General features: G+C 47.4%; 1 protein-coding gene across 2 annotated transcripts in view; it reads left to right on the top strand.

Moving 5' to 3' along the window:
* QTGAL (queuosine-tRNA galactosyltransferase) overlaps positions 1–13,959 on the top strand; it is a 187,135-nt gene that overhangs the window by 43,130 nt on the left and 130,046 nt on the right. For both annotated transcript variants that reach the window (XM_075278159.1, XM_075278158.1), the window contains exon 6: positions 8,666–8,731. In XM_075278159.1, the coding sequence (XP_075134260.1) occupies positions 8,666–8,731 (66 nt within the window). The remainder of the gene's footprint in view (positions 1–8,665; positions 8,732–13,959) is intronic.

Below are 13,959 nucleotides of genomic sequence, written 5' to 3'. Positions count from 1 at the left end.
ATATAACTACTATAATACTACTCCTATGTATAAGAATATAACTACTATAATACTACTCCTCTGTACAAGAATATAACTACTATAATACTGCTCCTATGTACAAGAATATAACTACTATAATACTGCTCCTATATACAAGAATATAACTACTATAATACTGCTCCTATGTATAAGAATATAACTACTATAATACTGCTCCTATGTACAAGAATATCACTACTATAATACTACTCCTATGTACAAGAATATCACTACTATAATACTACTCCTATGTACAAGAATATAACTACTATAATACTACTCCTATGTACTAGAATATAACTACTATAATACTACTGCTATGTGCAAGAATATAACTACTATAATACTACTCCTATGTACAAAAATATAACTACTATAATACTGCTCCTATGTACAAGAATATAACTACTATAATACTACTCCTATGTACAAGAATATAACTACTATAATACTACTCCTATGTACAAGAATATAACTACTATAATACTACTCCTATGTACAAGAATATAACTACTATAATACTACTCCTATGTACAAGAATATAACTACTATAATACTGCTCCTATGTACAAGAATATAACTACTATAATACTACTCCTATGTACAAGAATATAACTACTATAATACTGCTCCTATGTACAAGAATATAACTACTATAATACTGCTCCTATATACAAGAATATAACTACTATAATACTACCTCCTATGTACAAGAATATAACTACTATAATACTACTCCTATGTATAAGAATATAACTACTATAATACTACTCCTATGTACAAGAATATAACTACTATAATACTACCTCCTATGTACAAGAATATAACTACTATAATACTACCTCCTATGTACAAGAATATAACTACTATAATACTGCTCCTATATACAAGAATATAACTACTATAATACTACTCCTATGTACTAGAATATAACTACTATAATACTGCTCCTGTATACAGGGGTATATTGTTCCTTATGTATTTTGGCCATATGGCGGTGTTTTTCCTGTAATATGATGTGATTGCTTAACACTTGGATTCGTCTTTTTCTTCTTGGACCATGAGACAATAGTTGGCCTCTTCGTTGCTGTGTCTGTTGCGCTCCTATCTCGGCCTTGAGTTGTCTCCCACGTTTATTAGAAGCTGCCGTTTCGTTGCGGTATTTTCAGTTACAGATTATTCTCTCACATTCCCCTTTATCAACAACCTTGACAATCTCCGTGGCCGCGGCTTCCTGGATCTTCCCCCATCTGTCCTCAGTACGGCTGCACAACCACCTTTTACATAGTGAGGTCAGTGGGGAGCGGCCCCCGCTCCTCTAGGGGCCCGTACTTGCGTCATGCCCCACCGGTCTGCGCTTGTGGGAGCTTCATTGATAGTCAGCAGCAGAGTCATCTGTCATGATATCCCTTGGACAGGAAACTTTTGGTGTATTTCTGCTTGTACCTCAGTCATCAGCTATAGCTTTACATCTAGGTCACCGGTGAAGATTCGGCCACTTTACCAGTCTTTTTCTTGCCAGTTTTCTCTCCCCATCTTTCCCCAGCTGGTTTGCAATTCACAGTTTGGGTAGCGGTGGTCTTTTGTATGTAGTGTTGCAGTTGGGGTCCTGGTGGGGTGGGGTGGCCTCCTTCTACTCTGTACTCAGTATTACAATGGAGATGGGGATGACCTTAGTGATTCTTGGAGTTCCTAATCGTCTGGGCAAGGCCTCAGAGGCCCTTGTGGTTTGATTGGGGCCCTCTGATGGTGTAATGGGGGGCCATCTATAGTTTCCCATGTCTGTGGCTCTTTAGATTGTAGTGGCTCCGTATGAGCCCTGTAATCCCTGGTTGCCCATTGGGGCTATCCCCACCCCAGTTGCCTTTGCACTTCAGGATTGGCCGAGGATTGTAGCTTTTGGTGGTCGTGTTATCGATGAAGGCTCAGTTATCTGATGGGCCTGAGGTTGTAGATAGTTTATTAGGGTGGTCCAGGTAAGACCCTCCAATCGGTGCCGAGTAGTCACCAATTGATCAATGTTGACATTTTCATTGGTTCAGTAAGGTCTTTGTCATCCTTTCTAGTCCTTGTAAAGCTGGGGTTGGATGATGTTGGATCCTCCTGGAAAGCCCCGGCCAGGACTTAGGGGTACATGAATCACTCCCTGGGGGCCCGGCCAGGACTTATGGGTACATGAATCACTCCCTGGGGGCCCGGCCATGTCTTAGGGATACATAAATCACTCCCTAGGGGCCCAGCAAGGACTTTCGGGTACATGAATCACTCCCTGGGGCCCCGGCCAGGACTTAGGGGTACATGATCACTCCCTGGGGGCCCGGACAGGACTTAGGGGTACATGAATCACTCCCTGGGGGCCCGGCCAGGACTTAGGGGTACATGGATCACTCCCTGGGGGCCCGGCCAGGACTTAGGGGTACATGAATCACTCCCTGGGGGCCCGGCCAGGACTTAGGGGTACATGAATCATTCCTTGGGGACCTGGCCAGGACTTAGGGGTACATGAATCACTCCCTGGGGGTCCGGCCAGGACTTAGGGGTACATGAATCACTCCCTGGGGGCCCGGCCAGGACTTAGGGGTACATGATCACTCCCTGGGGGCCCGGCCAGGACTTAGGGGTACATGAATCACTCCCTGGGGGCCCGGCCAGGACTTAGGGGTACATGAATCACTCCCTGGGGGCCCGGCCAGGACTTAGGGGTACATGATCACTCCCTGGGGGCCTGGCCAGGACTTAGGGGTACATGAATCAGTCCCTGGGGACCCGGCCAGGACTTAGGGGTACATGAATCACTCCCTGGGGGCCCAGCCCGGACTTAGGGGTACATGAATCACTCCCTGGGGGCCCGGACAGGACTTAGGGGTACATGAATCACTCCCTGGGGGCCCGGCCAGGACTTGGGTACATGAATCACTCCCTGGGGGCCCGGCCAGGACTTAGGGGTACATGATCACTCCCTGGGGGCCTGGCCAGGACTTAGGGGTACATGAATCAGTCCCTGGGGACCCGGCCAGGACTTAGGGGTACATGAATCACTCCCTGGGGGCCCAGCCCGGACTTAGGGGTACATGAATCACTCCCTGGGGGCCCGGACAGGACTTAGGGGTACATGAATCACTCCCTGGGGGCCCGGCCAGGACTTGGGTACATGAATCACTCCCTGGGGGCCCGGCCAGGACTTACGGGTACATGAATCACTCCCTGGGGGCCCGGCCAGGACTTGGGTACATGAATCACTTCTTGGGATTGTTTTTGCTGAATCACGCTCTCGAGATTCCACCCCTGGACAGCTGCATCAGACCTCATGTAATAAGTCATGGCCATGTGTAATCCTCTTCCAGTCCATGTGACGGCTCCTCCGAGGGGGTCTTGAGTGTTTTTCCTTGTAATCGTTGACATCTTAGCACATGGATCTGGGAGACTTTGAGGAGCTTCCAGTCTCTTGGTCCAGTCCATGAAGGGTCGAGGAGGCTCATAGAGGTTTGGTGGGGGCTTTAGTTCTTACCTGCGTGGACAGGTGCTCGCTTGTGTTTTTGTGGGGATGGGGGGGTTGGGTTTAACCCCTTCCTCCTTTTGGCTGGTGTCTTCTGTGTATTAATCTTCCTTCTTTTTCCTCGAGGTTTGATGGTTTTTATACGACCCCTATATATGCCGACCCCTGACCTGGCCGGACAGCTGCTCCCTGCAGATTTTTTGCCTCTTCTTGGCCTGGTGTTTTCTCTGCTGTATTTTTCCTTCTTCCTTTCCTTTTCCTTGGAGATCGGTGACTCAGAGCTTCTGAAATTCCCCTTTTCACGGTTGTCAGTATAGACTCATCCGCTCCGCTATATACGGCACATCAACCCGACTCCATCCGATGACGTATTTATATATAACATCTGTTTGTGTTCTTAGAATATTTCTTTTACGTTTTGGATCTCAGGTTGAGCTGTAAATCCTCGCGGGGAATCGGAACTTTGTCTGGGTGAATCCCGACCCCGAGGGGGAAGCCATCAGGTGCCAATGGTGTCTAGTGACAGACTGATAGGATGTAATGGAGGTCCCCTTTAATCCTAGGGCTCCATACAGAGATTATGCGATATGGTGGAGGTCCCCTTTAATCCTAGGGCTCCATAGAGGAGGCGATGACCTCCTGGCACTGTTTTCTGGTCTTCTGTTCTGTGACTCAGATCTTTTCAGCCATCTGCAGATTTCCTTGGGGCCGATGCTGACTTTTCCTGTTCCCTGCACTCCGGGGCCTGAGGTCTGACTCACAGCTCTATCTCGGACAGTTTGTGGACTCCTCCGGCCCCAGGAGGCTCAGGCTCTCCAACTTCACCATCTTTTTTCTCTCATTCTTTAGGTGTGGTGTGGATTGTTTTGATTTCTGCTTGTAGTTTTGGTCAGGGATGAGGAGTTCAGGGTGAGGAGTGCAGGGGCGAGGGGTGCAGAATGAGTGGCACAGGGGCGAGGAGTTCAGGTTGAGGGGTGCAGTGTGAGAGGCCCAGGGTGAGGGGTGCAGAGAGACAAATGCAGGGGCGGGGGGCGCAGGGTGCAGAATGAGTGGCCCAGGGCAAAGGGTTCAGAGTGAGACATGCAGGGGCGAGGAGCGCAGGGTGCAGAGTGAATGGCGCAGGGACAAGGAGTGCAGGATGTAGGGCGAGAAGTGCAGGGGCGCAGGGTGCAGTGCAAAGGGAGCAGGGCGAGGGGTGCAGAGTGAGAAATGCAGGGGCGGGGGGCGCAGGGTGCAGAGTGAGTGGCCCAGGGCAAGGGGTGCAGAGTGAGACATGCAGGGGCGAGGAGCGCAGGGTGCAGAGTGAATGGCGCAGGGACAAGGAGTGCAGGATGCAGGGCGAGAAGTGCAGAGGCGCAGGGTGCAGTGCAAAGGGAGCAGGGCGAGGGGTGCAGAGTGAGTGGTGCAGGGTGCAGTGCAAAGGGTGCAGGGTGAGGGGTGCAAATTGTGTGGAGCAGGGGCAAGGAGTGCAGGGGCGCAGTGCTAGAGGCCTAGGGCGAGGGGTGCAGAGTTTATGATTCAGGGTGAGGGGTGCAGAGTGAGTGGCGCAGGGACGAGGACTGCAGGGGCACAGGGTGCAGTGCAAAGGGTGCAGGGTGATGGACCCACGTGCTTGTCATAGCACTGACCGATTTCTTCCTTATGATCAGATACCCAGCGGGCTGGGCAGAGGGTCTGTCAGATAATAAAGATGACATAAATTATAACCGTATCACAGGTCACCGGGGCCACAACATGTACAAGAAGTCTCCCAATCTCAGGGTTACTCAACCTCATATCACACACCTCAGCTGCTGCAGAACCTCATAATACACACTGGAGCTGCTGCAGAACCTCATAATACACACCGGAGCTGCTGCAGAACCTCATAATACATTTGTTAGTCTGAGCCCATCTTCACTTGGGTGTATGCGGTCCCTGATATGGGGACTGTATGTCGGTCGTATTTCCTGGACCGAGCCCTGAGCCCCCCATGTCACCTACTGTATGATACAAGACCCCCCCATTTCATGGACCCTGGCACTGGGTGAGATGCGGCTGTAGCTGTAATGGCGGCCATATTTGCCTCCACCCAGCTTTCCCCAGCCACGACTTCCTCAGTAACCTTCTAGCAAAGCTTCAGATGTAATTTCATCCTCAGGGTTTATGGCAGCGCTGACAAATCACTTAACCTCTGCCCTTGTGGTTTGTGATGTCATCGGGCGCTTCATGTCCCCCCCCCCCCCCCCCCCCCAACCCGCTGACTCCTTCTCTCTACTTGCGTTTCATGTTCTCGGAAAGCAGAATTTTTTTTTTTTTTTTGCTGAGGAAGTTTAGTGAAAGTGAAAAAGTTGTGTGAAAGTCATTGGTGACACGCATGAGGAGCAGCGCAGATTTACATGTGGTTAGAGGAGTCTGCGCTGCACCAGGAGGCTCTGCATGAACCGCTCTCATCCATAGGACATTGTCAGCGTTTGTCAGGTCTCTGCTTGCTGTCAGCGGATTGTTCAGAGGTTTCTATCAGCGTCGCAAAATTTGGAACACTTATCAGAAACAATAACAGCACAGACATGAACAGCGCCCTAGCCTTCTCACAGCTGAGGGTTTGGCACCATTGCATTCTATAAAATCTTCTATGTCGTTTAGACTTTCATTCTGTCTACACTGATACATTGTAACAAACTATCTGCATAGGAGAGAAATGTATGTACCATAATTGCCTGGACAGGATATTATTGTAACAAACCCTCAGCTGTGAGATAACTGACTGCCTATACTGCCTAGTGGCTGTGCTTGGTATTGCAGCTCAGCTCATTCACTTGAATGGGTCTGAGCTGTGATCAGGCCATGTCACCCGATTGGCTGGGGTCTGCTGTCCCTTTAAGGAGGTATAGCATGTGATCTATCAGCCTGCAATAAACCTGCACAAGGTCAGACGCGGCCCCGCACCTCAACAACTTCCTCAAATCTCTGTTGTCACTTCTGCATTTCCCTCAGTCTTATCTATAGACACCTGTGTGCCAAGAGCCCGGATCAGCGGGGCCCCTGCCGCACCCTCCACCCGGTATACGGCGTCATATAAATCAGGGTGACTGGCCCTGGGATTGTATGAGGCTGATGAGCGTCACATGGCGCCGCTGATTTACACCCTGACACTGTTCAGGCCGTAATAAAATGTAATAAATCAAGTCATGTAATAATCTAATATCTACTGTCAGGTAAAGGGGCGCTGTGGAGGTCGCCTCCATCACAGGGTTAGGTCAGGGTGAAATCCTGGAATATATCAGAATATACACAGAGACGTATAATAGAAGATGGAGGGAATACAATAACAATAATATACTATAGAATAGATAACTTAGAACAGGGTCGCATAGACAATGTATACCAATATACCATAGCTACTGTGTAATATATACTGTGCCAGAAGTAATTTAGATGATATGACATAGGTGATATACATTAATATTACATAGATAAGGCAAACTAATGCAACATAGTATAATGTATACTGGAGCATTATTAATGTATACTGATTAGAAAATACATATTCATGTCGGTATTGTGTCTATCTAATGATATAACATAGGTAATGTATAGTAGTAATAGTATATAGATGTGTAATAATATAGTGTAACAGGTCAGTTGTAACAATATAACATGGGTAATGTATAGTAGTAATATTATATAGATGTGTAATAATATAGTGTAACAGATCAGTTGTAACGATATAACATAGGCAATGTATAGTAGTAATATTATATAGATGTGTAATAATATAGTGTAACAGGTCAGTTGTAACGATATAACATAGGCAATGTATAGTAGTAATATTATATAGATGTGTAATAATATAGTGTAACAGGTCAGTTGTAATGATATAACATAGGCAATGTATAGTAGTAATAGTATATAGATGTGTAATAATATAGTGTAACAGGTCAGTTGTAATGATATAACATAGGTAATGTATAGTAGTAATAGTATATAGATGTGTAATAATATAGTGTAACAGGTCAGTTGTAACGATATAACATAGGTAATGTATAGTAGTAATAGTATATAGATGTGTAATAATGTAGTGTAACAGGTCAGTTGTAACGATATAACATGGTTAATGTATAGTAGTAATAGTATATAGATGTGTAATAATATAGTGTAACAGGTCAGTTGTAACGATATAACATAGGTAATGTATAGTAGTAATAGTATATAGATGTGTAATAATATAGTGTAACAGGTCAGTTGTAACGATATAACATAGGCAATGTATAGTAGTAATAGTATATAGATATGTAATAATATAGTGTAACAGGTCAGTTGTAATGATATAACATGGGTAATGTATAGTAGTAATAGTATATAGATGTGTAAAACTATAGTGTAACAGGTCAGTTGTAATGATATAACATGGGTAATGTATAGTAGTAATAGTATATAGATGTGTAAAACTATAGTGTAACAGGTCAGTTGTAATGATATAACATGGGTAATGTATAGTAGTAATAGTATATAGATATGTAATAATAGTGTAACAGATCAGTTGTAACAATATAACATGGGTAATGTATAGTAGTAATAGTATATAGATATGTAATAATATAGTGTAACAGGTCAGTTGTAACGATATAACATAGGTAATGTATAGTAGTAATATTATATAGATGTGTAATAATATAGTGTAACAGGTCAGTTGTAACGATATAACATAGGTAATGTATAGTAGTAATAGTATATAGATGTGTAATAATATAGTGTAACAGGTCAGTTGTAACGATATAACATGGGTAATGATGATATTGCATAGACAATGTATACTGATATAAGATGGGTAAAGTGTAATAACATAAGTAATAATGTAGCAGATATAGTGATATTACATAGACATTGTATATTGAGTTGATGTAGGTGATGTATAATATCACCTGTAACGTATGACATACCCGGCACAGGCGGTGTATACTAATGTAACACAATGAGAGAACATGGATAATAATATAACATACGGTAATATATGATAGTTATTATGTAATAAGTAGTCAGAACCTTCTTTATATGTCACGTGTTATAACTTCATCATCCCCCCCCCCCCCCCCCTTATACATGTTGAGTTTGTTTTTCCGCCTCATGTGACCGATGACATCACACCCCCCTCCTCTTTCTCTCCAGGATGACGTCATGATGCCGCAGAGAGTCCGTCTACAGTACGAGGCAGCGCAGCGCTTCCCAAAAAGTGTGAGTATCTCCATGGTGACTGACTCCGCCCCAGATTTTTGAAACTGTGTAACAACTAATTGTAATAATAAACAATCGCCGCGCGGTTGTCATGGCTCCAGAGCCGCCTGAACACGATTGGTTGATATGGGCAACAAGGTTAGTGACGCCGTATTATGAGATATAATCTAACCCCATGTTTGTAGGGTCGGCCGCCACCTTACCCCGAGGCTCTGAGTATCAGCAGAGAACGGAGATAACGGGAGGACAGAGATGGGGCAGAGTTATTCTTATCTACTCTATGGTCTGTAGCACTGATCGTGAATAGAATGCCAGAACTACAGTAAAGACTGACACCGTGACCATGTATAGAGAGCTGGGTTCACATATGATATTGTGCGTATGATGGCGGTACGGTATGAGGATATGGGTCAGCAGGGGTTAACCAAGGCAGCGCTGTAAATAGCTCCGTGGTCGAGCAATGCGGTCGAGTCAGTTTTGGAGGAAATAACAAGACAAGGCGCCCGCATCACGGCACATTGCTGCCATTGTTCCCCGTGCGGACACGGATCCTTCCAAACTCTGTTGCTTTTTGGGCTCAACTTTTGTGGATTGGATTTGTGTAACCCCCCCCCCCCCCCATCAAAGACACAGTGGTCTTAAATTGGCTGACGCTGGTCATGTGATGCGCAGTTGTTGTCATGGTGGAGGGGGTGACTGCTGGATCTTCTACATTGGAAGTCCTGTCACCACATTTCCATCACCTGCAGCACAATGGCTGACTAGTTCTGTAGATCTGTTCCTTCTGAATGAATAGGATGCTTAATCGGCAGTGAAGACTGACACATAACCTAGGTATAGCAGAAGTAATAGGGAATGTATGGATTCCGTCACTTTATGGCCCAGTGGTGAAGATTTAGATGGTGTGGGAAGCCGAGTGTGCGCTGTCACTGTATGCTCACGAGATATGGAGATTATATCGGGAGTTAGTTCTCTTGGTGCCAGTAAGCTGATAGGAAAGTTCCTGTTTTCAGGTATGTAAATCACTGGAATGTCACTTCTGCTGCACCTTAGTGTCAATGGTGATGATGGAGTGTAAGCTCCGCGCCGCGCACCTGACCCTGAAACGATGGGATCCGTCATATAACGTGGAGTGAGCTGCAGAGTCCTCCAGGGTTATATGGGAAAGGTAGCAAAACAGTAATGGGATCTGCTCTGCAAATTATGTAAACTAGAAGTATCTCTCCCCTCCTTGTCTCTATTGCGCTCTCTCCCTCCTTGTCTCTCTATTAGCTTGCTCTTTTTCTCTCTGTTGTGCCCAGTCTCTTTCTCTCTCTTTCTGTTGCACCTAGTCTCTCTCTGTTGCGTGCTTCCCTCCTTCACTCTCTGTTGCGCGCTCCCTCCTGTTCTTGCTCATACTGTTGCGCGCTTCCTCCTGTTCTCTGTTAGCTCGCTCTTTCGCTTTCTGTTGCGCCCAGTCTCTTTCTCTCTCTCTCTGTTGCGCCTAATCTCTCTCTGTTGCGCGCTTCCTTCCTTCACTCTCTGTTGTGCGCTCCCTCCTGTTCTTTGTTGGCTCACTCTTTCGCTCTCTGTTGTGCCCAGTCTCTTTCTCTCTCTCTCTGTTGCGTGCTTCCCTCCTTCACTCTCTGTTGCGCGCTCTTCCTCCTTGTCTCTCTGTTGCATGCTCCTCCTCCTTGTCTCTCTGTTGCTCCTAGTCTCTCTCTGTTGCGCACTTCCCTCCTTCACTCTCTGTTGCGCGCTCCCTCCTGTTCTCTGTTGGCTCGCTCTTTCACTCTCTGTTGCGCCCAGTCTCTTTCTCTCTCTCTCTGTTGCACCTAGTCTCTCTCTGTTGCACGCTTCCCTCCTTCACTCTCTATTGTGCGCTCCCTCCTGTTCTTGCTCATACTGTTGCGCGCTTCCTCCTGTTCTGTTAGCTCGCTCTTTCACTCTCTGTTGGGCCCAGTCTCTTTCTCTCTCTCTCCCTGTTGCGCCTAGTCTCTCTCTGTTGCGCCTAGTCTCTCTCTGTTGTGCGCTTCCCTCCTTCACTCTCTGCTGCGCGCTCCCTCCTGTTCTTGCTCATTCTGTTGCACTCTTCCTCCTGTTCTCTGTTGGCTCGCTCTTTCGCTCTCTGTTGCGCCCAGTCTCTTTCTCTCTCTCTCTCTCTCTGTTGCGCACTCCCCTCCTTGTCTGTCTGTTGGATTGCTCTTTTTCTCTCTGTTGCACCCAGTCTCTTTTTCTCTCTCTCTCTGTTGCGTACTTCCCTCCTTCACTCTCTGTTGCGCGCTTCCTCCTGTTCTCTGTTGGCTCACTCTTTCGCTCTCTGTTGTGCCCAGTCTCTTTCTCTCTCTCTCTCTCTGTTGCGCTTAGTCTCTCTCTGTTGCGCGCTTCCCTCCTTCACTCTCTATTGCGCGCCCCCTCCTATTCTTGCTCATTCTGTTGCGCGCTTCCTCCAGTTCTCTGTTGGCTCGCTCTTTCGCTCTCTGTTGCGCCCAGTCTCTTTCTCTCTCTCTCTCTCTGTTGCGCTTAGTCTCTCTCTGTTGCGCACTTCCCTCCTTCACTCTCTATTGCGCGCCCCCTCCTATTCTTGCTCATTCTGTTGCGCGCTTCCTCCAGTTCTCTGTTGGCTCGCTCTTTCGCTCTCTGTTGCGCCCAGTCTCTTTCTCTCTCTCTCTGTTGCGCTTAGTCTCTCTCTGTTGCGCACTTCCCTCCTTCACTCTCTATTGCGCCCCCCCTCCTATTCTTGCTCATTCTGTTGCGCGCTTCCTCCAGTTCTCTGTTGGCTCGCTCTTTCGCTCTCTGTTGCGCCCAGTCTCTTTCTCTCTCTCTCTGTTGCGCTTAGTCTCTCTCTGTTGCGCACTTCCCTCCTTCACTCTCTATTGCGCCCCCCCTCCTATTCTTGCTCATTCTGTTGCGCGCTTCCTCCAGTTCTCTGTTGGCTCGCTCTTTCGCTCTCTGTTGCGCCCAGTCTCTCTCTCTCTCTGTTGCGCTTAGTCTCTCTCTGTTGCGCACTTCCCTCCTTCACTCTCTGTTGCGCGCTCCCTGCTGTTCTTGCTCATACTGTTGCGCGCTTCCTTCTGTTCTCTGTTGGCTCGCTCTTTCGCTCTCTGTTGCGCCCAGTCTCTTTCTCTCTCTCTCTCTGTTGCGCCCACTTCCCGCTCTCTTTTCCACGCTCCTTCTCTTGCTGTCTTTTCAGCACTTCTCTTCTCTTTGTTACACACTACCTCTCTTTTCTGCGCTCTTCTCTGTATTTGGCACTCTCCTTACTGCACTTTGTTGTTCTCCATCATGTTATTTCTTGCACTCTTATTGCACGCTCTCTCCTGTATACCTCTCTGTCCCGCTGTCTCCTCTCTCTCTGTTTCATGCTGCGTAGTTCTCTCTCTTTATTACAGACGGTCTCTCTGTACGTTGGCGTCCCTCATCCTGCGGCGTTCCCTGTGTTCGGACGCCTTGTCACGGGAGGCTAATTCCGAGTCCTGAGCGCCTCACAATACCATTTGGATACAGCACAAAAGTTAATTTGCTGCCCGGCCACAATTGTGTCCTCTAATTACACCGTAGGAATCTTGGCAAGTGGGAAATCTGTGCGTGGGAATCGGCCCCTAATTGGGATTGCTGCACTTTTAACTCTTTGGAGACCACCATTGAATTGGTATTTCGGTATTCGAGAGATGACGCTGCCGGTAGATCATCTGCATATGTATAAGACAGACATTGCCAATCAGTCTGACAGCGAAGTTTGGTGATATGTCTGTACGTATTCTGTCTATACAGACATTATGAGTCGATGATCGCGCTGGTACGGCCGGTTATATCCTTAGACGTTTCCTATGTGTTGGGAGCCCTCCGTGTTCCTTCCATCCTGAGCAGACATGGCCAATACATAGCTTAAGCTGTTTGTAGTTCTGTCCCTACAGAACAGACATCACTAGTCAATCACGTGCATAATGCAGATGCACAGCCTGCGCTCTTGTGGTTTTAGTTTACAGCAGTGACTAGGCCACCAAACCCTGAAAGATGCCATCGGGACAAATGTTAGTGCTACATGTGGACACCTTTACCGTCCCTATCCAGTGAACCCTGTTAAATGCCTCCCACATTCTCTCTTTTGCGTGCGCTCCCCCCACGCTCTCATTGTGCGCTCTTTTCACCCTCTCTGTTGCATGCGCTCCTCCTGGCTTTCTCTCTCTGAGGCTGTTATGCACATGCTTGCTCTCCCTGAAGTGTGCATGCTCTTTCTTTCTCGCTCACTGTTGTGCACACGCTTGCTCTTTCTCACTTTCAGTTGTGCACATACCCACTCTTGCTTGCTCTCTGTTTTCCCACACGCTTGTTCACTCTGTTGAGCACACACTAGCTCTCTGTTGCGCACACGCTCACTCTTTCTTGTTCTCTGTTGCACAAACTCTTGTTCGCTCTCTGTTGAGCAAACACTCGCTTGCTCTGTGCTGCGCACATGCTCGCGCTCTGTTGCGCACATGCTGGCTCGCTCTCTGTTGCGCACATGCTGGCTCGCTCTCTGTTGCGCACATGCTGGCTCGCTCTCTGTTGCGCACATGCTCGCTCGCGCTCTGTAGCACACACGATCAATCTCTGTTGTGTACACGCTTGCTCTTGATTGCTCTCTGTTGTGCAAATGCTTGCTCGATATTTGTTGTGCATACGCTTGCTCGCTTTCTGTTGCACAAACACTTGCTCTTGCTTGCTCTCTGTTGTGCAAATTCTTGCTCGCTCTGTTATGCACACGCTCACTCTTGCTTGCTCTCTGTTGCACACACGCTTGCTTGCTCTCTGTTGCGCACACACTTGCTTGCTCTCTGTTGCGCACACGCTCACTCTTGCTTGCTCTCTGTTGCACACACGCTTGCTTGCTCTCTGTTGCACACACGCTCACTCTTGCTTGCTCTCTGTTGCACACACACTCACTGTTTCTCGCTCTGTGTTGCCTGTACGTTCCCTCTTGATCACTCTTTTGCTCGCTCTTCCTCGTGTTCGCTCTCTCTGTTGTGTGCTTGCTTGCTCTCTGTTGCGCACACGCTTGCTTGCTCTCTGTTGCGCACACGCTCACTCTTTCTTGCCCTCTGTTGCACACACGCTCACTCTTGCTTGCCCTCTGTTGCGCACACGCTCACTCTTTCTTGCCCTCTGTTGCACACACGCTCACTCTTTCTTGCTCTCTGTTGCACACACGCTTGCTTGCTCTCTGTTGTGCACACGCTCACTCTTGCTTGCTCTCTGTTGCGCACACA

The sequence above is a fragment of the Leptodactylus fuscus genome, chromosome 6 (genome assembly GCF_031893055.1).
Source record: "Leptodactylus fuscus isolate aLepFus1 chromosome 6, aLepFus1.hap2, whole genome shotgun sequence".
NCBI classification, from domain to species: Eukaryota; Metazoa; Chordata; class Amphibia; order Anura; family Leptodactylidae; genus Leptodactylus; species Leptodactylus fuscus.
Note: the sequence above shows the minus strand (reverse complement) of the source record. Positions and strands in the feature narration are given on the sequence as shown.